General features: G+C 55.7%; 1 protein-coding gene across 6 annotated transcripts in view; it reads right to left on the reverse strand.

The window, feature by feature from the left end:
* Window positions 1-19,667, reverse strand: part of MGAT5B (alpha-1,6-mannosylglycoprotein 6-beta-N-acetylglucosaminyltransferase B) — a 75,823-nt gene extending 56,156 nt beyond the window's left edge. The window contains exons 1-2 of one of the 6 annotated variants that reach the window (XM_047708726.1): window positions 19,599-19,667; window positions 4,957-5,069 (exon numbers count right to left, since the gene is read on the reverse strand). In XM_047708726.1, coding sequence (XP_047564682.1) covers window positions 4,957-5,069; window positions 19,599-19,642 — 157 coding nt within the window. In that variant the 5' untranslated portion in view covers window positions 19,643-19,667. Of the gene's footprint in view, window positions 1-4,956; window positions 5,070-8,744; window positions 9,360-9,878; window positions 9,926-15,856; window positions 15,972-19,598 lie in introns of those variants that run through there. The other 5 variants (XM_047708727.1, XM_047708728.1, XM_047708725.1 and 2 more) reach the window with 5 other exon arrangements.
* Window positions 19,668-27,882: the final 8,215 nt, after the last annotated feature.

The raw sequence follows: 27,882 nt of genomic DNA on the forward strand, positions 1-27,882 counted from the left end.
TCGGGTGGGGGGTTCCAGCTGCGGGGATGCAGGAGGGACCTGTCATCTGCTTGCTGTGCATCCCAGTGGTCCCAGCCCCCAAGCCATCATCCCTACTCTGTGCCAGGAATCGGGGAAAGGGTGCCCTTCCCAGTAGGTCAATGTCAGGGACACGGACAACACAGGAGGGGACAAACTGAGCAGGATAACTCACAGAAGCAGGAGCTCAGAGAGGAGGTGGCCAGGGACACATAAGCCCCCCACCCCAGAGAGTCCTTGGAGATCTGTGGGGCTCTGCATGGCCCCACATAGGAGGGATTTCTTTAAACACATCAACAGAAAGAATGACCCCAGAAGACCCAAGGGCTTAGGGATGCCTCCAAGGAGAGCCGCCATCTGCGGCTCTCAGATGGGTCTGTAAGGACACCTCCATCAGACTGGACCAAGACCACGAGACCCTCCCCCATCACTGGGGCTTAGATGGCGCAGACTGGAAGCTGCCCACCACTTCCGGGGAGCTTCCCGTGGGATCTGCTCCCTGGAGGCCACCGCCCATCCCCGACTGTCAGTGGAACCTGAGCCCTGGCTGGCCCTGAGTCACCTTACCGCTCCCGGTGTCAGCTAAATTGAAATGTATTTAATTTGAAGCCCAGGAACACATCTCAGGACTCACACGCACTCCCTCCATATTTCCATATAAATAAGGAAAGCCGGCACACCGAGAGATACAGGCGGCTCCTCCTGGTTACAGACTGAGGTGTTTTATGACCCATCCAGGCCTGGCCCCTCCCCGCCCCTCCCCACCCCTCCAGACACAGACAAGCTCCTCTGTCTCTCAGATCCTCCCTTGTCCCCTGCCTTGTCCTCCTTTCCTGTCCCTACCCCAACCGTTTCTTGCTGGTTCCTGGAAACTGAAGGAGCCCCCGCCTCACCAGATAAGAGAGACCTTGAGATAGGGGCTGCGACCTAAGTGTTTGCCCAGCTGGAGAAATGAGCACATGTGTCCCTCAGCACACAGCCACCACGGATGCCAGCTGAGGTCACTGAGGCTTGGGGCTCTGGGCAGCACAGGAGACAAGGACAGGCCCTGTGCCCTGGCCCACCCATCCATCACCAGCCTCTGAGGGGACAAGCTCCCTAACACCAAGATCCAAGGCCAGAGACAGCTACAGAGCAAGGAAGTATTTTTCTGCTATTCCCCAGGTTCGAATCCCAGCTAGGGGTAGGAAGGTCTGGCAGGGCCATGCCCCCAGGGAACCTCAGGGCAGCCATGTACAGCTGAGCCAAGGCCCTCCCGCCTGCAGGCCTCTCCCAGCGATGGCCTCTAACCGCTACCTCTTCCAGACAAGACAGAGACCGAGAAAAGCCAGCCACACATGCTCGGGGAATCCACGGCAACATCAGGAGAGAGGCCTGAGACACAAGCTCACATCCCACCCCCTGCCCCTAAGAGAAGAGCAAGTTCCTCCTTAGGACAAGAGAAGGGAAGTGCAGCCAGGAGGCAGGGAGAAGGGACCGGGGTCTGGTGAGGGCACAGGCAAAACCCCCTCCTTCTCTGGGAGAAAAAGCCCCCTGAGGCAGGCCCACCTACAGCAAGAGGGAATCAGGTCAGACTTGGAGTCACGCTTCCTGTTAGCCTCCCCCGCCCCCTCCTGAATCTCATGAGGAGTGTGCAGAATATAGAAGACGTCTCTTACATTTTTATCCCCAAACTAGAGAACTTTATCACAAAATACAACCTGGCTTAGAAGGGAATCCGGAGCCTCTGCTGGGAGACCACAGTCCACAGAGGCTATGGCAGGGCCCCCCTCCTTTTAGAGAACACCCTGCTTCTCCCAGCCACCCCCCAGCCTCGTCCTGGGGGCCCACTTCCCTCCCAGGCTTGACGGGCCAGGACACAACATATTGTTTCCCCCATTTGTGCTCAGATGCTTTGCTGATCTGTGCAAGGATTTCCCCCCCTAAAAAGCCGTGCCTTCCTGAGGTTCTCTCTCCCAATTCTGCCCTGGGGCTGCACAGACACGGGAACCAATGCAACGCCACAACCCAACCGCCACCCTTGACCTCCAGTCTCCCTTTCCCCCTCCCGCCCCTTCCACCTGACCACCCTCCAGCCCCAGGCCTCCGCTCGTGTGGCTCCTTGGCAGAAAAGCTCGAACCTCCCAGGGTTCCCGCAGGGCCGCTCCAGGCACAGCGTGCGGGTGTCCTTGGAGGAGGCGTGTTTTGCAAGATCAGGATTTTAAACCCACAATGTAAACTTGGGGCTCTTCCAAGTCCCTGCTTTTGCGTCTCTCCAAAAAAATCCACTTCATCCAAAGGCATGAAAGAAACCAGGGGGGACAAAGATAATCAGGATGGGGACCAAGCCACAGTCAGTTCTCCAGAAGGGTGAGGCCTCCCTCCCCATCTGTCTCCCCCTCCCCACCTTTAGTTCCACATTCTAAGCGCGTAGCCTCCAGCCCAGGGACCCAGGAAATGTGAAAAGCCTTTGAGTTGGCTGAACCTGCTCTGAGAACTGATGTCACAAGTGAGAGGAGACCCGGCAACTTCACCCTTCTGTGTACGCAAGAGAAATGCATGTGTGCCCCGGAAGACAGGGACCAGGATGTTCCTAGCGTCACCAGCCACACGCCCCAAACTGGAAGCAACGTCCACCGCCAGTCGAGTGGGTAAACGTCACGCGGGGCCTTCACACAACGGAGTTCACATGACTGCAGCGGGGACAAGCGTCTACGGCCACACAGCGGGGACGGCCTTCTCAAATGGAGTAACAGAGGAAAACGGCACACTCGAAAGAACAGCCACGACGCGGTGCCTTCCTCACGACGTCTGAAGAGCAGGCGAAGCCCTGTGCTGTGAGAAGTCAGGGTCCTGACACCCGTGGGGAAGCACTGGCTGCGTGGAGCCGGGAGGGCACCCCAGGGGCTGCTCACGCTCCGTTTCCCGGTCACAGTTACTGGCTGCGCGATGCGTTCATCTTGTGGATATTACGCTCGGATGGAAAGCATGAGCATGTACGCGGGCACACGCGCGTGCACATACACAAACACATGCATCTACTCTAACTGGGTGACCGTGGGCAAGTGCTCTCCCCTCCAGGGCTCTGCCCACCCCTAAGACACAGATCTGGTTGGGGTTGGCCTCCCACTTCCTTTACCAGGCAAAACTGCACAGTGCATGGCTCACCAGGGCTCCCACAAGCCCCCTGTACTCTGGGCCACTGGCCCCATCCCCTGCCAGAGAAACGAGCAGAAGGATGGGAGCCCAACCATACTCCCCCTCCTCCCCCAGTCCCCTATCCCCACCTCCTGGATCCCTAACCTTTCTGGAGGTCCCGCTTCCTCAAGCCCCCGTAGCAGCCCCCCAGGCAGGCATGACCCTCTCCAGGAGTGGCTTGAGCACCTCTCCCTAGACGCTGTCTCCTCATGCTCCACGTCCCCCATGATCCACCCGAGACCTCCAGTACCTCTCTCCAAGCCGCCCCTCAAGTGCGCCTTCACAACCGCCCCCTGCCCCCTTTTCCAGCCTCAATCTCCTTCACACCCACCTCCTGTGCAGAAATCCCAGCATCCTCTCGCCCTTTCCCCTACATAACCTTTTCTGCAGTGTCCCCATCTCGGACTGAACACAGTAAATACTGACGGTGCTTGTACTATTTGCCAGATGCTGCTCGAGCCCCTTCCCATGTGCTATCTCAGCACGACTCACATCAACCCTGGGCACACAGGGCTCGTTCCCATTTATCAGAGGAGAAAACTGGGGCTCAGAGAGACTGACGCATCTCTGCAAGTCAGAGGTGGGATACATTCATTTACATTCAGGCTTGAATGACTAATAAATGTGGAATTCATGCCAGGAGCTCTGCAAGTTTAAAGAAGTACATGTTAAACCAAAGGAACAAATCTAATGATGAGACACCAGATGGCATAAGTGCCCCTCAGAGCGCCCCCTGAGACGACAGCCATGCTCCTGGAGGATATACTTGCCATTGGGAACAGGGCAGCCACACAGCTGGGCCCTGAGGCTTTGCGAAAGCAGACTTCAGACAGAGACATGCCCAGAGCCCACTGATAGAGACATGCCCAGAGCCCACCGAGCCAACCCGCCAAAGAGTTCCAGAAACCCTACTTGCCCCGGCTGCCCCAACACCCTGTGTTCCTCCCTCCCGTGGTGACCAGAAGAGCCCCTGAGACCCATGAAGCTGGACTCTGCACTGTTCGCCATTCTTCACTGAGTAGAAAGAGAAGGGGGGAGGGCCCGTCTTCAGGAGGTCTCCCAGGTCTGGACCCCATCACACCCCCGTGCCGTGAGCTCATTCAATCCCAGAGGTCAGTTAAGTGACTTGGCCAACGGCACACAGCTGGGAAATAATGAGCCAGGCTACAAGCCAGGTCCATCGGATCCCCAAAGCCCGTGCTCTGATCCTCTGTTCCACCGCCTCACAAGTGTCACGTGGGCAAGGAGCCACAAAGGTCTGGACTATGTCGCGAAGCTCAGAGATAAGACACGTGAGCTCAGGGCCTGGCCTGCCCTCCGCCTCTCCCCGCCCCCCACCCCCGTCCCAGCCCCGGCCCCCTCGGCTGTGGCCACAGACTGGGTCAAAAGCATAGAGTGTATGCGTCTCAAAGGGACAGGTGTCATATTCAGGAACACTCCCCTCCACACACACACTAAGGAAGCAACTCAAGCAGCCTCTTCTGATGCCTGGGAAGCCGTGACTCAAAGGCCCTTCCCTGGCCGGAGAGTCTGGGTCAGAAGAAGCCCAATGATCACAGCTGGGACCAAAGCCAAAGCAGTGCAGGGTCAGAGAGCCTAAGCCAAGGCCCCGATCCATTCCCACGTCCCTAGATGAGGTGGCCTGGATCCCTGGGACGGAGCCCCAGAGAGTCCCTTGAGTTGCTTGGTTCAAAGGCCTCCTTCCCCTCCACCCACAAACACCTGCACCCACTTCTGACTCCCCTTTCCCCACCAAGATACCTTCTGTGCGGATGGTGAAGGGGGAGTCCCCAGGGCGCCGGGCCGAGAGCTGGCCTCCCAGAGACGTCATCAGGAAGCAGAGTGAGAAGAAGCCGATGCCCAGGACGAAGAGCCTGCAGAGGGCGAGAGAGCAGGTCGGAAACAGGCCAGCGGGAAGCACCCCCACCCAGCAAGGGCTCTGCACGAATGAGTGGGGGAGGGAGCGAGGATGGAACGATGGATGGGGGGACAGAAGATACGGGGCTGAGCTCAGAATGAAGAGAGCTCCACGACAGGGAGATGGCCGAGAACCTCACGTGAAACCCCAAGGGACAATGATACAGGCAGAGTTCGGGCAAGTTCCAGCCTCCAGATAGAGCCCGGCTCATTAGCGCAGCCCTCAGTGTGTGATCCCCAGACCAGCAGCGCCGGCTTCACGCTGGCATTGTTAGAAATGCAAAATCTGGGGCTCCACTCCTGGGCTTACCAAGTCAGACATTCTGGGGGTGGTGCAAACAACGTGTTTGAACAAGCTCTCTGGGCGATCCTGATCCTTGCTCAAGTGTGAGAACCGCTGGTATAGATGCAAACAGCAGGTGCTGACACCAGCCGGAGGGCAAGTCATTGGTCCAGACGAAACCCACCTGGATCCCATCAGTCACCCGGGCCCGGCTCTGCACTGTGTACACAGGTCTTGCCACAGCCATCAGTCATGAGCTGGCTTGAACACCTCCTTATCGTGTCCGAGGGTGATGGCATGTGCCCCCATCCCTACCAGAGGGGAAGATCTACAAGGGCAGGGCCCAGATTCTCCCTAACCCACATCTTTAACAGGCAAGCACATGGTAGTTTGTGCGGTGGACCGGTCAGAGCGAGTGGACACCTGTGCACAAGTGGTAGGTCATCCAGGGCACAGGTCAGGAGAGCCACCCAAAACAGGACAATTGTTCATTCCTTCAACACACATCTGATTGCTTCCCAGGTGTGGGGCACTGGGGTGGCCCCAGGGGGATAGCAGGGAACTCCCGTCTCCTGCTGCTTCCATACCAGGTGCTGGGTCCCAAACGGGAGAACTGAACTAACCAGCACTGGGAAGGCCAGAGATGGAGGTGTTCTGGGACCTTGAATGGATCAGAGGGACTCGCAAAGCTGGTAGAGATGAAAGGGGATTCCCCCCCACCCTGGTCGGGATGAGGAAGCCCATCTCATGTGAAGCCAGGCTCATGATGGGGAGGCCCCACGAGTCATGCTAGAGGCCTCTAGCCCTCTCACCTCCACCCGCCAGCCTCAACACCACATTCGTTTGTATCTCCATGCAAGACTTGCTTTATGCATTTTAATCTTCATTATTTGAAGCTGGCAGAGCGGTATTTAATTAAAACTTAGCCCATTAAAGAAAACACACAATTGCAGAAGAAAATAAAAGCGCAACAAAATTCCCACCGCATATTTAAATGAAGCTGTTAGAGGTTAAATGAGAGAGGGTGCAGAACCCCCAAGGCAGAGAAAGCGTTGAAGGCTTCACCTGGGAGAGGACAAGGAGGACAAGCGAGACAGCATAATGGACACTGCCCCCTCACCTCTGAGGGCCCCCTCACTGAATTCCACCACGCTTGGGGATGGGGCTCTGGGATCCCAAGATGAAGCCAGGCTGCTCTCAAGACAGCAGCCAGAGAAAGAGTGGAGGAAGTCGGTGGTTGCACACCCAGGAAGATCCTGAGGGAATCAGCTGTTCGTCCTCCCGGCCTGAGGACAAGGACAGATTCCTGGAGTTTATGGTCCCTTCCTTCCCCAAACCCCCTCCACAGCTGTGGGACTGTATTTAGAGCTAGGGACCTGGGCTGCAGGTCCTGCTGTGAAAAAGAAATCTAAACTTTTCGCCCAGAATCTGAAGTCCCCAGCACACCTCATCTGCCTCTGTCTCTGCCAGACCTCAATCCTAGGGCCATTCACAGTAGACTCAAGTTAAAATGGTTTCGTCCATCCATGTATCTATTCAAACAACATGCCAGGAGCAATTACAGTATAAGGGTCCTGCCAGAGGAAGACAGAGGAGACAGGGCCTCCAGTCTGTCCTTAAAAACAAGTAGGGGTGACGTGGTGGGAGGCACCCCCCCCCCTCCATCTGAAGGGGACACAAAGACTCCACGGGTGGCTGTGGGTCTCTGGGCAGCCTAGACAGACCCTAGGCGAAGACACACCACTTGAAGGGAGGGGAACCTATGCAATCCCACCTCTGAATCCTGCCTTTAGATAAGAGCCGAAAAGAGCCAGGACCCCAGAAGGAAGCAGTTCCCAGGGGTGGGCGCTGTCCGTGGTGCTGGCTCCTGCAGCCGCCTCCAATTGCACCAGAAAATATCCAGCCAAAGCTTGACACCCTAGTTGGCTGGCCCCCCCATGACTTGTGGGGCGGGGTCGACATGGGGCGGCAGACTTGGGAAGAGGACCCTCTAAACAGTCAGCGTCAGCCAGGGATTTGAGGATTTCCCTGGAGGAGTAAGGCCCTTTCCAGAGACACCCGCTTCCCGCCCTGCTTCTCATGGGAACCTTCTGTCAGAGCTCCAGCTGCCTCCCTGTCTCCTGCCCAAGACCATACCCTCAGCATCACCAGCTCTACGATCCTCCCCTCCTGTATCCTCCAGACAGTGGTGGTCCATCATGATCCCTGCCATCCGCAAAGCGGTCTCCTCAGCTCCACAAAACAGAGCCGGCCCACCCAGGAGGAGCTGGGGAGGCCACAGACACCTCAGCCATGATCTCCCCGTCCGGGGCCCTGGCAGGGGCGGGGGCTCAAAACCCGCCTCTCCCACGACCCAAATCCACCTGCCCAGTTCCTTCCCCTGCAGGGTGGATGGCACCCACACCCCACCTGTGGCCTCTGGAGTTCGACCCCAGCCCCCCTGAGCAAGGTGGTTCTCCCATCCCGCTGGGCACCCATCACTTAGCATCTCCCAGACCTGGGCAGCAGGCAGGCTCCGCAGGCTCCAGAGAGAGGAAGGAGCTGCCCCTTCCCTGACAGGCTCCGGGGGCCCCTGGGATGGGTTCAACAGACACCAGCCAGCCCCATATGGCCCCAGCCCTGCCTAGCCTTGGCTGCGGAAGACTGGGCTGGGGGCATTGGTCTTCCCATCCTCCTGCCTCCGGAGGTTCCCAGAGGTCCGGGCTCCCGCTGCCCTGGGGTTCCGCAGCGCCACCCCTGCCACCAACTCTCCACCGCTGTTGATCCAGGGTCGAATTCCCAGCGGAACGGCGGGGAGAGGTCCTTGCTCCAATCTCGGGAACCTTCCCGTTGGAGACAGGCCCGCACCCCGCCGCGAGAAGGGGAGTGCGAGCAGAAGGCCGGGGCAGAGGAGTGGCACAGGTGGAGGACTCAACCCAGGGCTCCACGCGCACGCGGGGTGGGGGGGGGGGGGTGCCGCCCTGCACGGCGCACTAACTTCGCCGCCGGGTGGGGCCGTCTGCAAAGTGGGAAGGACCCCAAGGAGCAGGAAAGGGGCACCCTGGGCCGAGGGCCAGGACCACAACCTGGGTGCTTTCTGCCCTCATGCCCACCCTCGCATCCCGAGTCCTTTCCAACCTAGACCAACTCGAAACACGTCTCAGATTGCCCACCCCTCCCCACCCGAGCCCGAACCTCGGCTCCATCCCTGCCATAGCCCCGCTGTCCATCACAAGGGTAGAAGCACGAACCGCCCCCCCCCCCCCCGCCACTGGGACAGGCACCCTCTCGGGGAACGACCTCGCCCACCCCTACCCAGCGCCCCCTCGGAGAAAAAGACCTCCCCGCGCCATCCGGGAGAGAACTTTACCGAAAGGGTCTCAGGGTGACCAGGCATCTTCTGACCATTATCTTCCCATCGGGGTTGACTGTGATCATTGTTCAAACTTGTCTGGGCGAGAAGCCGCGGGCGAGGCCGGACGCACCGTCCCGGGCCCTGCTCCCGCCGCGTCCGGGCCGCGAACCCGCTGCGGGCCGAAGCCGGGTCCGAGGGAGGCGGGGGTCGGGGGGCGCGGGGGCTCGGCGGCTTCGCTGCTCCGGCGGCGGCCCGCGGGGTCGGCGCGGCCTCGGCGGGCGGGGAAGCCGAACAGCGCGGCTGCCGGAGGGCGGCGAGGGCGCCCAGCCCGGCCGTCTCTGCGTCTCCGCCCTCCCCGCTTCACATTTTTGGGGCCGGGAGGCGGCGCGCCCCCCGACCGCCGGCCGCGCGTCTGCTTGCTAGGGCTCGCTCGCTGAGCGGGACGGCGCCGCGGCGCGCAGACGGGCTCCCCGCCGCGGGCGCCCTCATCCCCGGGCCCGCGCCCTCGGTGCCGGCTACAGGCGGCCCCGGCCCCGCGCCCCGGGCCCCCGCGCCTCCGGGCCGCGCCGCACCCCGGCCCGGCACCGCGCCGCGCCCATGGCTCTCGACGAGGGCGCCCCACGCCCGCTCTGCCGCCCGCTCGCTCGGCGGCCCGCGCTCGGGTGTCGCGTGTCCGGCGTCCGGCCCCGCGCCGCGCTACGCGGGGAGGCGCCGCATTGTTTCCTCGGAGGAGGCGGCAGAGCCGCTGCTGGGGCGGCCCAGAAGCGGGCGCCGCGCTTCCTCGGCGCGCCGGCGCCACCTCGTGGTCGCCGCCCGGCAGCGCGCCCTCCCGGCCACGGTACGGGGGAGGGGCCGGGGGGTCCCTACGCCACACTCCAGCTGTGTAACGTCCCCAGCCCCGCTTTCGAGAGCAACCCGCATGCCAGCAACCCCAAGGGCCGAGGGCCGCTTCGAAAAGGTTGGTGCTGAGAGAAGCCCCCCCTCCTGCTGCTTCTGCATCCCCCCTCCACACCCCCACTCCCACCCCCACCCCTACACCCTACCCCGGGGCTTCTACCCTGGTCCCAGAAGCTGTGAGGTCGCTTCGCCGCCCTCACCCATCCTCTGGCCCTCTCTGGAAGACACTGTCCTTGGCTCCCCTTTACTCACTGCGCTGGGTTCAAACTCCGCCTCTTGCACTGGTAGGGTTCTTCCACGGAGCCCAGCAGCCAGAGCGCGGGGCAGACCTGGGTTCTGGTCTCAGATCCTCCACTACCCAGTGGCTGATGCCTGCAAGTCAGGAAGACTCCAAAGCCTCGGTTTCTCCACGATGAAATGAGAGTGACTGAAGTCAGCTAAGGCGCTTTCCAACTCTGTGAAGCATTTGCGCGCCCTCTCCCCCAACCTCCTCCACCTCTTGACTTTGGAGATGCGTCTGCCACTGGGGTGGCAGCTTCTCCCAGCGCAACCAAGCAGGGCATCTGCCAAAGCCAGACCCGCATTCACATTCGAGAAAGCACTCAGGCAGAAACAGCACTTGCCGGACCAGACCTCGACCAAGCACAGACAGGGAGGCACCTTGCTAATAAGAAGAGCCCAAGGCCTCAGACCACGTGTTAAAGGACGTGGATGACCCTGAGGGTCTTGCCATCCCAGCAGTGATTCTAAAGCCTGGCTTTGAAGAGGAGAAAACCTTTACTTCCCATCTACCCAGCCTGGAGCCCATCCAGCTGGGGCCCTCGCCTCCAACCCCTCTGCTAGCCCACCTCCCAGCCCCACTTCTGAACCATTTCTCACCAGCGACGACTCATGCTCCTGCTTTTCCTGCTCCTTCTTCATCAAAATTCACCTGTCCCGCATTCCATTATCTCGCCTTGCTCTCTGCTAATGTGAAAACTGATGATGAATTGGTGTTGGCGGATTAACGTGTTACTCCAGCTAGGTAGCAAATTTGCATTGAACAAGGACATGCTGACCGTGCCTCCGTGCAGGCAGGCCTCGTGGCAGGCCGGCCCAGGCGCTAGCTAAGGGAAGGGGTCTCTGCCTGGCCCACACCTGCCACACACCCAGGCACTGATTTACACCCCGGATGTCAAGGTGAACTCCACATCTACACTCAGGAATGAAATGGCCCTTCCAATTGTGTCGTGTGTAAGCTCGGGGTGGGGGGCATCGGGGCGGTCATGCTTTTGGCACTTCAGGCCAAAGGGGAGGAAAGGCACAGCCATGTCTGGTTTGGCTCAGAAGGTGGGAGTGGGTCTTCCCCATCCCCTCTGGGCCTTGCCCTCTAGCTCGTGGCTTCTGAGGTAGGCAGGGAAGGTGCCTTCCTGCAGCCAGGCAGGGAGGCAGGGGGCAGACATGGTCCGAGCCAGACCACCCAGCCGCCTCCTTTCAGACTGTTCCCCTCTTGCCGCCCCCCTATCCCCCCTTGTCTACAGTAAAGATCAGTGTAAATGGTCCTGCGTGCTGTCTGCTGTAGACATCAGGAGGAAGTCTGTGCACCCTTAGTCATGCAACCTTGTGGATGCTCTCTTGGTGCCTCAGTTTCCCTGGCCGTTGATTGAGCTCTTTAGAACCTGCCTCCCAGGGGGACATGAAAATGCAGCGGCTGGTGCCTATGAGCCCTCACGGTGTGGCCGTTATGATTTTTCCCGCTCCTGTCTACCTGCATGGACGCTGTCGTTGCCCCTACCCTTTCCCCGGGCGTCCACCTCCACAGGCCAAAGGGCAGACTACTGACGACACATGCGACACTGCCTGAGGCTTTATTTCTGGCTGTGGGAAGATGCTCGAACGTGCAAGGGCAGGACAGCAGCGCCAGGGCACTGATGTCCCGGAAGCAGCCCTCGAGGAATGGACAGATACCTCTCCTCAGGCGGGATGCTCCAGCACATTCCATACCTGCTGCCTGTGGTGGTGGCCGGCTCCATCGCACACCCCGAGCTCGCTTTCTTTCCCTCCTTGCCTCATCCCCTACTCTTCTGTCCATGCTCCCGGGGTCACCTCTGAAATAAACTATGGGCACTAGCATCCTTGTCTGAGAACCTACTTCCAGGGAACCCAAGCCAAGCCCCTACTCTCCAGGCCAGAGTTCCCAGCCCAGATCCAGCAGAGTCCCCTGCGGAACCTGACGGAACAGAAGCTCCTACCTTGATTCCGGACCAAAGTTGGGGTCTGGGCACATTGGTTTTTTTAATGCCATGGATTATGCTGACATAACTGGCGAAGATGGGGAACCATGGTTCTAGTTAAATAGCCATGGCCCTCTGAGAAGGAACCAGAGCCACCCTAAGCAAGCTAGAAGAGATCAGCAAAGCTAATAATAATATAATAATAATAATAAATAAATAATAATAAAATAATAATAATCAGAGCACATCCAAGGACTGACACAGCAGGTCACACCAGATTCCAAAAACATCCCCTTTTCACTCTTTCTCTCTTGAGGCTACAAACAGAACCACAGGCTAGCCCATCGTGGGCGTCAGGGCATAGACTGCTACAGCCCGGACAGTCAGACTATGGCACTTCCTGGCTCCCCCCCCACTGCCTTCCCCATGCACCCCAAAGCAGCAGGAGGCCGTGGCCAGGCTGGAGGGCCTCTGTCCAGAGAAGGGAAGCAGGACTCTGGGGAAGAGATTTGGAGAAGTGGGTGATGTATACTGTGCAGGACTACTGTACTCAAGACCCCTGGGGGTGGGCCAGGCAAAGAAGGGAAGGTGCTCTAAGTTGTCTCCTAGGCCCATGATAACAAACTAGCATGTCGGGGGCCTTAAAACGAGAGCAAGTGATTCTCCCACAGTTCTGGCAGCCAGAAGTCCTAAATCAAGGGTTTGGCAGAGTCAGTCCCTTGTGGAGGCCCTGAGGGAGAGTCTGGCCCAGGCCTCTCTGCTGGCATCCAGCGGGTCCTGTGACCCCCAGCACTCCTTGGCTGCCAACTGCATTCCCCAATCTCTCCTCCAGCACCACAGGGCTTCTCTCTGTCTCTCTCCATGTCCTCTCCTCTTCTTAGAAGGACACCAGTCATTGGATTATGGCCCACCCTACTCCAATATGACCTCATCTTAATAAATTACATTCTGCACGGACCCTCTTTCCAAATAAGATTATGTTCCAAGGTTCTAGGTGAACCTGAATTTGGGGGGGGCACACTGTTCAGCCTACTGCAGGAACCTAGTGGGAAGTGGCCACGGCAGTTAGGCAGTGCCAAGGACCGGAGGTCCCCAAAGGGGACATGCACTGTTGTTTTGTGTGGGCCCAGTTATTTCAAGAGTCAGAAATCTGGACTTCCCACGTGCAGTCGCATAATTGTAAAATGTGGACTCAATATTTTTAGAACATTATGCAAGACCAATAAAATTCACTGGAGGTCTGGCATCCGGGTCCTCTGGGGTGTCAGCCGAGGGCAAAGCAGGGAGCCCACCAGCCCTGCCTGCCCAGCAGGCCCAGCTTCTCTGGGACCAGCCCCCACAGCGAACACCCTTCACTGCCCCCGAAGAGAGGTCAACACTCCTGGGTGCACTCAAGGGTTCCCCGCAGGCCCCCAAACCCCCCCCCCCAATTATTCCCTGGAAGCCTCTTGGGGATCCGAGCCTAGATTGCCACCGCCACCTTCTCCAGGCTTCAAGGTTGCTTCTGAAGCTCACAGACAGGGCCTGGGCAGGAAGAGGAAAGAAGGAAACCAACAGTTGACGGTGTTTAAAATCCTCACTTAATGCTCTGTGACCGCAGCCACAGACAGCACATTAAGAGGCAACAGGCCATTGTCCTTCGCCGGAATGCGGAGCATTAATAATGTCATAACAGCATTTACTGACACTGTGCACAAATCATCAATGGCCTCACCGGGTGGGAACAAGCAGCCCCACGCAGACACCAGCCGCCTGGAGCCATGCAAGGAGGCCGAGGAGTGGGGAGAGCTGTTTCTCCAATGCATATTTCATGCTTTCTGTTTCACAACATTTAGGCTAATCCTCTGATTGAAAAGCAGCGTCTGGGGTTTATTTTTATTTATGCCAGAAGGCCATTCTGCCACACAGCTTGTGGGAGCTGGAAGCAGAGCTAGAGGACTTTCCCTGTTCTTCAGGGAAGTTAGCTGCTACGTCTGTGTCCACATCTGTGTTTTTGTATGTGTGCGTGTGCCTGTGTGTGCGCGCGCGCGTACATGTGCGCATGCCCGTGGGGGCTGGGAGGCAGAGAAGCTGGGGACAGACGAGACGGGACCCTCCCCCATGGGCCCCATCCCAGCACTGGGGACACAGGCGAGCCCTTCACTGAACATAATCATGAGATTTCATGTACTGAACACCTACTGGGTGCCAGAAATGACTTGGGGATTTTAAATATGTTACCATGTTTATGTCACTATTTTACTTAAATTTGTTCCACAGGGCAGCTATCTCTGGATACTTGCTCTGGCTCCACAGAGCAACTGAGCTGACAAGCGGGGTTAACAGAATCAGGGTCTTCCAAAGACCGTCCCGTCCTGATCCCTGGAATCTGTGTTATGTCACACAGCACAGCAAAAGGAGATTCAAGTTGCACACAGAACTGAGGTTGTTAAGGGTGCCTGGGTAGCTCAGTCGGTTAAGCATCTGCCTCTGGCTCAGGTCATGATCCCAGGGTCCTGGGATCGAGTCTCCCATCGATCAGCAGGGGCTCCTTGCTCCCTGCTGAGCAAGGAGCACGTTTCTCCCTTTGCCTGTGGCTCCCCCTGTTTATGTATTCTCTCTCTCAAATAAATAAAATCTTTAAAAAAAAAAAAAGGGGGCGCCTGGGTGGCTCAGTGGGTTGAGCCGCTGCCTTCGGCTCAGGTCATGATCTCGGGGTCCTGGGATCGAGTCCCGCGTCGGGCTCTCTGCTCTACAGGGAGCCTGCTTCCCTCTCTCTCTCTCTCTCCGCCTGCCTGCCTCTCTGTCTACTTGTGATCTCTCTCTGTCAAATAAATAATAAATAAAATCTTTAAAAAAAAAAAAAGATTGCTAATCAACTGACCATAAAATAGGGAGATCATTCTGGATCATCTGCATGGACCTACTGTGATCAAAAGGGTCCCTAAATATGGAAGTCGGAGTCAATGTCAGAGTGATGAGACAAGATAAAGACTGCACTGGCCATGGCTGGTTTTGAAGCTGGAGGAAGGGACCATGAGCCAAGGAATGCGGTGGCTTCTTGAAGCTGAAAAAAAGGAAATGGACTCTCCCTAGAGCCTTCGCAAAAGATGCAGCCCTGTCCCAGGGTGTCCTCAGGGTACCGCTGTCCTTGACCAGGGGAGGAGTCAACACAATCGTGGGACCCAGTACTCTCCCTTGAACAGCTAGAACCTAACCCTGGATGGTAGGAAGCCCGCGTGTGGCCAGCAGGGTCTGTCCACCTGGCCCTGATGCCCTGTTCTCCTAACCTGAGTTTATCAACCAGGTTCAATGTAGTCCTCAAACCTCACCAATGGAGACGAATATACTCTTTCCTCTTGTCTCTTAGAGAAAGCAAGCACGGAGCTGAGGGACCTGAAGTAGGCTCAGACTTGCAGTGGGCTCCCTGGACAATGCTGGCATCCCCGCCGACACACACCATCCATCTGCAAGCCACCCAGCCTGAAGATGTTGCAAGCCTGATGTTAATGACCTTGTCATTTCCTTGTCCATTTTGGAAAATAGTTATTTGCAGGGCATTGTTCAGAGTTTGCCCCTCAGCGCTAGTTTGGTTGACTGTGATGTACCACTACATTTAACTTGCTCTGTAGTGGCGTCCTGTGGACATAACCCACTTTGCCTGTGGAACCCAAGAGAGCCAGATGCCCAAGGGGCAATGAGCAAAAACACCAGGCAAGTGTCTGCTTGGCCAGGGCACCTAGGACTCCTGTCCCTCCGGAATCCATGGTATATGGACAGAGCCCTTCCTGCTGAGCTGGATCTTTCTGGCTTATGTTCTCTTCTCTTTGAAATCAAAGTGACAGTCACATAAAATTAAATGAGCCACTTATAGCTGTATCCAATATACAACCCAGTGGCATTTGGTACATGTACTTTGTGGTATAGACACCACCTCTGTCTTGTTCCTAAACACTGCATCACCCCAAGAGGAGAGCCCATATCCACCTAGCAGTCCCTTTCCATGCTCTCCTCCCCCAGCCCTTGGGACCCCCTCACCTGCTTTCTGTCTCCATGGATTTGCCTCTTCTGGATATTTCATAAGTGCAGAATCCTACAATATATGGCCTTTTATGACTGGAGTCTTTCACTTAGCAGGTTTTCAAGGTTCATCCATATTGTAACATGTGTCAAAATTCCATTCCTTTTGATGGCCAAATAAGATTCCATTGTACAGATGGACCACGCTTGCTTGTCCCTCATTCGCTGATGCATGCGTGGGAATAGTGTGGTTCCTCCTCCTCCTCTTCTTTTTTTAACTTTTATTTATTTATTTGTCAGAAAGAGCACAAGCAAGGAGAGTGGCAGGCAGAGGGAGAAGTGGGCTCCTCGCTGAGCAGGGAGTCCAACGCTGGACTCGATCCCATGACCTTTGGATTATGACCTGAGCCAAAGACAGACACATTTAACTGACTGAGCCAGCCCAGTGTCCCATCTCCCCTCCTCCTCCTTCTTTTCCTTCTTCCTCATCTTCTTCCTCTTCTCCTTCTTCTTTTTCTCCTTCTCCTCCTCTTTCTCCTTTCCCTCCACCTTCCACTTCTTCTTCCACCTCCTCTTCCCGGTCTCCTTCTCCTACTCATTCTTTTCTTTTCCCTCCTCCTGGTCCTCTTATTTGTTTGGAGAAGTGTATTTGCATATGGCATAAAATTTGGAAGGATCTCAAAGGGTATACAGTACATTGTCTTCTTTCCACCCCTGCCCCCCAGCCATCCTGTACCTTCCATGGAGACACCTTACAGTCCCAGTTTCTTGTGTCTCCTTCTGCGCACTGTTCGTAACACACAGCAACAGAGAACTGTTACCGGCACCTACAGCCCCATCACCTGAAGGCTTGGGGAAGGCATCTGGAAAAGGTATTCAGCCAGAAAGGAGTCATTCTCTCACAGGCTAGAAACTCCCTCACGAAAGACTCCAAGGGGCGCCTGGGTGGCTCGGTCGGTTAAGCATCTCCTTTTGGCTCAGATCATGATCTCAGGGTCCTGAGATCAAGTCCCACATCAGGCTCCTTGCTCAGCAGGGAGCCTGCTTCTCCCTCTGCCTGCCCCTCCCCCTGCTTATGAGCGCTCGCTCACACTCTCTCTCTGTCAAATGAATAAATAATATCTTAAAAAAAAAAAAAGACTCCAAGCCTCCAAAGCAAAGACCCTGTTACGGAGGTACTAGTTAGGGACGTGTCCAGGGTGGTAGAAATGGTATGAACACCGCTGTAAATTAACAGCCGGCAGTGGAGACACAAGGATAACTAGGAGAAGGGCAACTTTTTGAGGCAGATTCTGCCATCCCCATTCAACAGCTGTGTCTAAAGAACGATGGAAGTTTCCATGGCAGAGAGCAGGGCAGCCGGGGTCACGGCTGGTCGAGGAAGAGAGGGAGCTGAGGTTCGGTCGGCTACTGTTAGGGAAAGAAGGCTGAGTCAGGGGAGATCAGCCACCAGAGGGGCCTGACCAGGTCCCAGCTGCTATCTTTAGAAGATCCTGCTTGCAAAGCTGCTGTGGAGCTGGTGTCTGGGCCCTGAGCCCTTGAACCCTTCCCGCCCTTCCCTGACCGGTAAGGACGGTTTACTGTGCCTACGCTGTGCGAACAATGTGGTTTAGCATAAACACCTGCTTGGCTGAAAGGCGTCAGGAAGCGGGGCGCTGCTGGGCAGAGACGCCCACACGACCAGCCGCCACTAAAAATCCTGGGAGCCAAGTGTCCAGTGGGAATCCCTGGGCAGACCTGTCACATCCATTGTTGTGTCTTTCGCTGCCCTTGTGCCCTCTCTCAGGAGCACGGGAACATCAGCAGCCGGTGCTCACATCTCTTCGGGTTCCGCCTGGGCCGTTTTTCCCTCTGCCGATGCTTCTGCATTGGCTAATAAACCTTAGCCATGGGTACAACGACATGCCGAGTCCTTCCAGGGAGTTGCCAAATGGGAGGGCGGTCTCAGGGATCCCGACCCCAGGGGAGCCAGGAGAAAGGAAGAGACTAAATGGGAATCCAATACAAATTGTCCGGATTCAAAACAGGAATCGGTCTGTGCTGTAGTTATGGGCTGCCTTGGCTGCCAGTGGTCTGAAAACTTAAGACCCCCTTTAGCAGACTGGAAGGGGCTGCCCAGGTGAGGGATGCAGGGCCAGAAGGAAGAAGGGTGCCTCAGGCCTTGTGGGGAATTGAGCCCTTGCAGAACTGCTCAACACGCCAGTGAGCAGTCGGTCAGGGGGTAGAGAGTCCACTCTTTGGGGGCCACCCAACCAATCTCCACTGTCAGGACAGAGATCGGGGCACTGGCAAAAATCGTGCTCCCCACGCATGGTAACCCCATGGGGCCTGGCCACACCCATTCTCTATAGCCCTTCCCTGTGCATGCCATCACCCTCTTCCAGACCCTTTTCCGGGTCTTTCTGGTGAATTGTCCTCGCATCCACACCCCCTCCCTCCTCTGTCACACACTCCGTTGCCCGTGATTCCTCTTGAGGGCGGCTGCGCCAGGGAGTCCACTGTCAAGGGCGAGACTCCCTCCCTCTCCTCTTGAACCACGATGCACACAGGAGCATCACAGTTTGGCAGTGACCTCCAGAAGGTCTCCAAGAAAGACAATACCCAGCAGGCACGACTGTGACTGTGGGGAATGGTGACAACAATATGACTCCAAGTCCCAGAGGGCACCTGGTCTCCCCGGTGCTGGGACTCGTCCCCCAGCTCCACGCAATCTCTACTCTTCATTTTCTCATCACAGAACAGATCGTCTGGGACAGTCACATTCAAGGAAACGCAGGGAATACCAGCCAAGCTCAGCTGCTCCTGCCCTGACCAGACACCGACTGATTTTCTGACATCTTTGCTGAAAGGCGTGCTGTGAGAGCAATCGAAACAGCTTCTGCTCGGCCAAGGAGACTGCCGGCACTGGGGAGAGACGACCTACAAAATGGAAGAGAGTGTTTGCAAACCACATATCCAATAAGGGGTTCAGATCCAAGATACACGAGGAACTCCTCCACCTCGATAGCGAACGAGAAAATGTTTCCATTCAATTTTAAAATAACACAATTCAAAAAGGGGCCAAGGATCCAAATAGACATTTTTCCAAAGAAGACACAAATGGCCAACGGACACATGAAAAGGGGCTTCGCATCCCTCACCGTCGGGGAAATGAAAATCAAAACCACAAGGAGACATCACCTCAGGCCTATCAGGATGGCCATCATCAAGGAGACAAGAGACAACAAACGCTGGCCGGATTGTGGAGAAAAGGAACCCTCGTACCCTGCTGGCGGGAATGCAAACGGTGGAAAACGGTACGGGAAGTCCCCAAGAAATTAAACATTTCTATCCTGCGATCCAGCAAGTCCACTTCTGGGTGTATATCCACCGGGAACAGCTCCCTGGAGCTATCCTCCCATGTTCGTTGCAGTGCTAATCACAACAGCCAAGTTAGGTCAACGGACGAATGGGAAGATAACGGCGTATCTACAAACACATATGCAGCGGAGTATCATCCAGGCTTTAAAAAAGGAGGAAAGTCAGCCATTTGCCACGATATGGAGGCACCTGCAGGGCGTGATGCTACGTGACATAACTAGAGAAAGACTGCATGGGACTCGCATCCACACCCCCTCCCATGCACTGCATGGGACCGTTTACATGTAGCATCTGAAAGAGAAGACAGAAGAAGTTGAATTCATAGACACGGAGAGCAGACAGGTGGGTACAGGAGCCTGGGGCTGGGGGAGATCGGGAGAAGTTGGCCAAAGGTACAAACCTCCAGTTAGCAGGTGAGGAAGTCGTAAGGCCTGAGGATAACATGACTCTAGTCGATGATGCGGTCTCCTGTAGTTGAAATTGGCTATGAGAGTCTGAGAACTTAAGTGTTCTTATGCAGAAATGCGGAACATGTGGGGCGCAGGGGTGGCTCAGTCATTAAGTGTCTGCCTTCGGCTCAGGCCATGATCCCGGGGCCTGCTTCTCCCTCTCCCACTCTTCCTGCTTGTGTTCCCTCTCTCGCTGTGTCTGTCAAATAAATAAAATCTTTAAAAAAAAAAAAAAAAAGAGTGACTGTGATTTCTACTGGGTGTTTTTTCCTGGGACCATTAAGATGGCTACAGAGTTGGGGTTTTTTTTTTAATATTTTATTTATTTATTTGACAGAGAGAGATCACAAGTAGGCAGAGAGGCAGGCAGAGAGAGAGAGGGAAGCAGGCTCCCCGCTGAGCAGAGAACCCGATGTGGGGCTCAATCCCAGGACCCTGAGATCATGACCTGAACCGAAGGCAGAGGCTTAACCCACTGAGCAACCCAGGTGTCCCAGAGTTGTTCTTTTTTAACCTGAATGGCACTAAGAGAGTTTGTGATCTTATTATTTTTATATGCCTAGAATAAAACACAACCAATTTTGTTAAATTTGCTGTTAATTTCCGAATAAAATCTTAAAAAAAATGGTAAACATGCAAAGGGATGAATTTGTCAATTAACAAACTGGGAAATCTTTCACAATGTACACGTACATCAAATCACTATACCACACACTTTAAAAATATAATTTTATTTGCCAATTTTACCTCAATGAGGCTGGGAAAAAAATCTATCTCGATTATGTTGCTGGTGACAAGGTGACTACATTGGATGACACGCCCCTGGGTAGCCCAGGTCAGCCCAGGGCCCACCTTACTCACACCCCTGTTCCCACAGAGGGGATTAGATCCAGGGTGTTCGTTTGCTGGGGCTGCCACACAAGGTACAGGGGACCGGGGGCCTAACCAGACATTTATTCTCTCGTACTCCTGGAGGCCCCAACTCTGAGCATTTTCTTTCTTTCTTTTTTTTTTTTTTTAAGATTTCTTTTTTTTATTTGACACAGAGAGAGAGAGAGATCACAAGTAGAGCAGCAGGCAGAGAGGGAGAAACAGGCTCCCCGCTGAGCAGAGAGCCTGATGCGGGGCTTGATCCCAGGACCCTGAGATCACGACCCGAGCCAAAGGCAGAGCCACCCACTGAGCCACCCAGGCACCCCTGAGCATTTCCATTTTGAAAGCTATAATTCAATAAAGGTGTTTATTTGTTTTTAAGGAAGCAAGTAAGGAAGCAAGTCCCAACTTCAGCTTGGGACCAATGACGTGATACGGACTTCTCTCACTCAGGAATCTCAGCCTGCGTGGTCTGTGGGGTGGAAGAGGGGAATGTGGTCGTAAGGCTAAGCTTGCCCGGTCCTTCCCATTTGTAAACACTCCAACACGCTAGGGGCATACCTCACCCCTAGCTGAACCTCCCCCGCAAATGGCACTTTGAGGCCAGGCCAGAGGAAAAGGCCCGGCTCCCTCTGACCAACTGGCCACAGGTGGGTCCTGAAGCCTGGTCCCTCCTGGGTGCCCTCTCCCAGGAGGAGGAAGCTTCTCATGCAGTGGGCTCAGTTGCTGAATGGGTCCCCCAGGGCTACCATAAAAACGACAGCAGACAGGGCGGCTTAAAAAACAGAAGTCTATTTTCTCACAGTTCTGGAGGCCCGAAGTCTGAAATCAAGGTGTGGGTGGGGTTGGTTTCTCCCGAGGCCTCAGTCCTCAAGTTTGTAGGATCTTCACAGGGTCTGCGTCCGTCTTTGTCCCAGTTTCTCTTCTTACTAGGATATCAGTCATATTGGATTAGGGCCCATCCTGACTATCTCATCTTAACTTAACCTCCTCTTTTAAAAAACCCATCTCCAAACACAGTCACACCACGAGATGCTGCGGGTTAGGGCTTCGATGTGTGAGTCCAGGGACGGGGCACCATTCAGCCCGTGACAGGGGCCCACTCGGGAAACTGCCCCCCAGCTGCAAAGGGGCTGATGTTAGAAGCCCATGATGGGGGCGGGGGAGAGGGGAGTGTGCGCCAGCATTAAGCAGATTAGAGGGGTAATAGTGCTCAGAGGCTCAGCTATAATTAGAGAAAATTAAAGTCAGAGCTGACAAGAGCAGTGCTCTCCTGCCTTATAATTAGGGTGGGACCGTGCTCGCAGAGAAGTTTGGGTTTGCCGCTAAGGGGCTCCATAACGAGGGGAGGGGGCAGTGAAAGTAGGCAGACTCCAACCAAAGTGCTCAGATCTGGCTCAGGACAGACCTGGGTTGAAGGCCCAGATGACCCCTGGCCAGGGCCACACCCGCTCGGCTGTCTAACAGAGGAGATCTGGCTGCCAGCCCCAGCCTGGCGAGGGCAGGTCAGCCCTGCCCCCCAAGAACAGCTGGATTTGCTCCCTGAGCTACAGGGCAGGTATCTGAAACCCAGAGAGACCAAGGACTGATCCAGGCACCCTGGACCCACTAGGTCTAAGAGGAATCCTTCCAGGCATGTGCCCAGTAGGGGTGGGACCAAGTAATGGAGCTGAGCAGGGAGCCCCTTGCAGGACCCAGCATGAGCAGCAAGTCCCAACTTCAGCTTGGGACCAATGACGTGATACGGACTTCTCTCACTCAGGAATCTCAGCCTCCCTGCTTCCTTCTACCCCCTGCCCGAAGGAGGGAAACCAGGGAGAAATGGGACAAGTGTGCCAGGGTGGTGAGAGCAGGGGCCAAGCCAGCAGGGGGGCAGAGAGGGAGACAGAGTGGGAACTGGACCCAGGGCCGCTCAAGTATGCTTAATGGGAGCCCAAAGATGAGCCAGACAGAGCAGGCTGTTTCCCCGAGGGCAGCCAGGCACACGTCCCAGCTCGGAGCCTGTGTGCTCTCTAAAGAAGGCCACGGGCTGCGTTTGGGAGAGAAGACCTCCCTGAGCACGGGACCTCAGACTGATATGAGTGGGGGAGACCACACACAGGTTGGGAGAGGGTCCTGAGCAGCGGGAGTCCCGGCACAAAGAAAGGCCACAGCACGCACAGAGGTAGTAAAAGGAGGTGGGGGTGGGTTGAGAAGCCAGCAGGCCAGACTCCAGGGGGGCTTGTAAGCCATGGTCCGAAGGTGTGGACTTTTCTGGGGCCTTTGTAGTTGTGGGAGCCGGGGTGCTAGGGTTCCCGCCCTAGATGGATGGCTCGGGCTGCTGGGCAGAGAGGGACCCAGCGGAGGCGGGGAGACAGGGAGGCCAGCTGGGGTGTACAGAAGTGTTGGTCGGGGATATGTCTGGAGGGAAGAGCCCATCTCGGGGCTGAGATGTTAAGAGCAAGAGAAAGAAGGAGGCGAATAGGCCTCCTGAGCATGGTGGTAAGCAGTGTGGGGCTCGGGGCGGCTTATCTGAGAAGGGGGGTGGTGAGGTCAAGGGTTCTGGCATGGTAAACCCGGTGTGCCTGCTAGGCAGCCTGAGATGGTTCTGGTGCCCAGGGCAGGTGTCCGTGCAGGGAGTCGAGATCTGGAAGACAGCAGCCTATGGTAAAAGACCCCTAGGGTAGCGCTGTCCATACCGAGGGGAGCCACAGCCACTGCGGCTGGTTACATTAAGTCAATGCAAATGAAGTGGGAAGGAAACCTCAGTTGTGGCCACTCGCGAGCGTACACATGGCTCGTGGCTCCTACAGGCACAGTGGGAAGGGAAGACATCTCCCCCCGAACCCTATCACAAAAAGCTCTATGGGGCAGTGCTGGGGGGCAGAGGGGACAGCCAGGGGCCAAGAGTCTGGGGCAGCCAGCACTGGGGACCTCAGAAGGAGGGCGTGGCCAGCAAGGAAACCCAGAAAATGTGGTGCTCTAGAGTCCAAGCGTGAGACAGCGCTGCGAGGGCCAGCCGCTGAAGGCTGAAGCCCCCAGGAGCGGGTTGAGAGAATGGGAGGCACGGAAATGTAGACCATAAGAGGGAAGAAACAGGCAGTAGCTCAAAGCAATAACCAGAAGGCAGGAAGGACGCTCAGGTCAATGTGGTCATTAAGGAGGCAGGACCAGGAGCCAGGGACAATGCCCAGCAGCCACTTAGCGGGCTGCCTGCCTGCGCCTTTTCCCCGGTGTCCTTGAGAGGCTGGGAGTCAGCAAGGGGAGGGGGCACCCTGTCCCTCCCTGCCCCAGCCGGCTGCCTGGACAGAGTGAGAGCCACACTCTGCTTTCCACGGATTCCAGATCCAGGTCTTACTGGCGCTGGCCCACTGCCAAGGCCAGCTGAACTCTTCAGTGGGAACAGAACTGCTCTCAGGGGTCTGGGCCAGCAGGGCCATTTCCACAGGGTCAGAGCTTTCTCGCTGGGGAGGACCCGCTCCCGGGCCCCATGCCTGGAAGGCTCTGAGCTCCTTCTTGGCACCTTGAGCTCAGGGCGAAGGCAGCAGCCCCAGCCCCAAGCAGGTGGAGCAGAGCTCAGGAGCAGGCACTGGGCAGGGGGTCTAAGGCCGGCCCCTGCTGCGTCTTGTGACGTCATAGCCATCACCCCACTGATTCCCCACAGGGAAACAGCCCAGGTCAGCCCAGGATCCCGCCCCACTCATACCCCTGTTCCCACAGAGGGGATCAGACCCAGGGTGTTCGTTTGCTGGGGCTGCCGCACAAGGTACGGTGGACCCGGGGCCCAACCAGACATTTATTCTCTCACACTCCTGGAAGCCCCAAGTCCAAGGTCCTGGCGAAGGCAGGGTGGCTCTCTCCGGAGGCCTCTGTCCCTGGTGTCCCAGTGACACCTTGTCACCGTGTTCTCTGGGGCTTTCCTGTGAGCATGTGCACCTCTGGTGTCTCCCAGACTCCCCTCCTGTAGGGACACCAGTCAGGAGGCAGGAACCACCCCACCCCACCCCAAGGGCCTCGTTTTAGCGGGGTCACCTCCTCAAGACCCCGTCTTTAGTCACAGTCTGAGGCTCTGGGAACTGGGGCTTCCGCGTATGAATCTTGGAGGGACAGAGCTCAGCCTGTAACACAGTCAGTGGGTCCTGTTCCTGGACACTCTGGAGACAGGAGGAGGCACAGGCAGACGCCCCTTCCTCACAAAGAACCGCCCTCTGCCGCCACCAGGAGACACAACCTCAGCCTGTCGCTGTGACCCAGCTCTGGGTTCAAATCCTCCACCCACCCTAATGATCGAAATGATGTAGATTAAGTTTAGGGACAAAGGAAGTATTCCAAATGACAGACTTATTAAGTGGGATCAATTTTTTCCTTTTCCAATTTTTTTTTACAGTTAGTATGTATTAACTGTTGTCTTTAATAAGTATTTTTTTCAAATCCTTGCTCAGCCACTTCCTGTGAAACCAGGAGTGAATACCTTGTCAGGGATTCACTTTTCCGTCTGTGGAATCAGACTATTACTGCTTCCCAGATAAGAGGCTGAATGATTCTACATTACTTCTCTCTGCAGTTCTCAAACGTTTGTCCCAGAATCCTTTTAACCTTCTTAAAAATTACCAAAGATCCCAAAGAGCTTTTGTTGATACCCATGGTCTTGATCAATACTTACTGTATTAGAAAATAAAATGCACTGGGGCGCCTGGGTGGCTCAGTGGGTTAAAGCCTCTGCCTTCGGCTCAGGTCATGATCTCAGGGTCCTGGGATCGAGCCCCGCATCGGGCTCTCTGCTCAGCAGGGAGCCTGCTTCCCTTCCTCTCTCTCTCTGCCTGCCTCTCTGCCTACTTGTGATCTCTCTCTGTCAAATAAATAAATAAAATCTTAAAAAAAAAAAAAGGAAAAAAAAGAAAATGCGGAAATTGTAAATTTTTGTTCAGCTCACTTCACAATATTAAATGCAATGCAATAAACTATCGCACGTTACCATAAGTCTCATTTTTTGGGGGGGGACTCTAGTTTCTAAAACCACACAATTTTAGGGAAAAGAAAAGTATTGTGCTACGTTAGTGAGAGGCTTAATCAAATCCAGCTGGATTCTGGTGTCTCTGCATTTGGCCAGTTTCGACCGAAGCGTGGGAAGAACTCCTGGAGCCTCGTGGGGCCCCCAGCTGAGAAGCACTAGTGCATGTGCTCGCTCTGACACCCAGGGTCCAGCGCGACCGGGAGCTGTGAATGGGGGGGTGGGTGGGTGCGCCTGGTTTGAGCCCCCCAGGGACACTGTGAGGAGCACAGGGATGGCCTTCAACCAGGTCCCAGAGATACTGGGAAGAGATAAGACGAGAGACAACAAGTCGGGAGGTTGATGAGAGAGAACAGAATAAACCCAGAAAAGCAAACTTTGATTTGCTAAAAATATCCATCAGTTAGGCAGCTGCCCCAACCCCCGCTACTACCCCTCCCCCTTCAAATCCACAAAACCCAAATGCGAGGCGCCAAGCCAGGACTGAGATGGCGCAATTAGACCACGTAAGCCAAGCTTTCAAAGCTCAGACTCTCAGACATCTCACACACAAAGAAAATGTGCACTCCGCGGACACAATGAGAAAGAACCCTTTTCCCAATTTTGTCCCCCTCCCTGTCTCTGTTCAGAGGCCAGTGAGGGAAAAAAATAAGCATAATTCAGCAAAGACAAGACAAAAGTTGAACAACAAAGAGAACACCTTTTCAGGAGATATTCAGGCAACAGGGGGTGGAGAACTACTCCCCCCAGAGACCAGCATGCTGGGGTGCCATCTGGCCCCCGAGTCCACAGAAGCCATGGGATGACAGGGGCCAAATTTGGGGGGGGGGTGGACCTGAAGGCAACAAGGGGAATCCAACCACTCTGGGGAGTGGGTGGGGATGTCCTTGTTGAAGCTGCCGGGATTGGTGGGTGCCCCCCTCCAGACTAGAGAGGACCCCTTTCCGGCCAAGGATGGGTGACTCTCCTCCTCTCTGACTAAGACTCCCAAGAGGTCTCTCAGGGTCTCTGCAGGAACAGAATTTGCAACTGGCTATTGGAAGAGGAGAATCCAATCACTGCCCAAAGACACTCAGACTTGCCCTAGCTCAGAAGGGACCCCGTGCCTTGCTCTCGATCATAAGAGGCCACCAAATACCGGTTACTGACCACCACCTCCAACCTCTGCTGAACGACACACAGCTTCTTGCTAAGGAGGGTGCTTCTCAGGGCACCTGGGTGGCTGAGTCGGTCAGGTCTGCCTTCGGGTCAGGTCATGATCCCAGGGTCCTCAGATGGATCCCCGCAGCGGGCTCTCTGCTCAGCAGGGAGCCTGCTTCTCCCTCTGCCTGCCGCTCCCCCACTTGTGCGCTCTCTCACACACTCTCTGACAAATACAATCTTTACAATTTTTAAAAAACAACAACAAAAAGAAGGGTGTTTCTCTTCCATCCAAGGGTTCTGGGCCCAGGCCTCCAGCAGAAAGGGACGTCCTATAACTACACTGAACGGTAGCTCCCCCTGTGCAAGGCAGAAGCTTCCAGAGGGACAGAGCGGAAGGCAGTCTGCTCAGCTGTCATAACAAAATACCGCACTGCATGGCTGAAACAGAAATGTGTGGTCTCACAGCTCTAGAGGCTAAAGTCTGGGGTCAGGGCACCAGCAAGTTCAGGTTGATGAGAGTCCTCGCCCTGGCTTCTCCCTGTGTGTCCCCCCCCCCGCCACACACACACACACACACAGAAAGCAAGCCTTTGGAATCTCCTTTACAAGGACATTAATCCCATCACGGAGCGCTCCATCATCATTACCTCATCTAACCTAATTACCTCCCAAAACCCCATCTCCAAATGCTATTGCACTGGGGGTTAGCGTTTCCCTGAGAATTTGGGGAACACAGACAGTACATTTCACTCTGTAAGGCTCCTTCTCTGCTATCCCCCCACGAGGGACCAGGGGGGCTGCTCTGCCCTAATACTCACTGCAGAGAAATGGACCAGTGCTGTCCCTGGGGAGGGGGTTCCATCAATGCAGCAGACCCCCTCCAACTGGAGGTCCTCAGCGCCCAGAGCATTACCACTCATTGGGAGATGCTCCTGGAATAAAATGCTACGCAGAGGGACTTTGGTGGGGGGGGATGGGGAAAAGAGAGGAGAAAATTGATATTTCATGTGACCCTGAAGTGTCGTAATTCTGCTAGGCTCTCTGTGTAAATTATTTAATCAGCACACAACCTCACTAATAGATGGTATTATCCCCATTTTACAGATGGGAACACTGAGTTCTCACAGCTGGGAAGTTGTCTGTCCTATCCCAAAGCCATGTAATTTCTACTACATCATACTCCCAGAAGAACCAGAGACTTCTGCAAGGGGCAAAAGATTATTGGGTGA

The sequence above is a fragment of the Lutra lutra genome, chromosome 16, assembly GCF_902655055.1.
Source record: "Lutra lutra chromosome 16, mLutLut1.2, whole genome shotgun sequence".
Taxonomy (NCBI): Eukaryota; Metazoa; Chordata; class Mammalia; order Carnivora; family Mustelidae; genus Lutra; species Lutra lutra.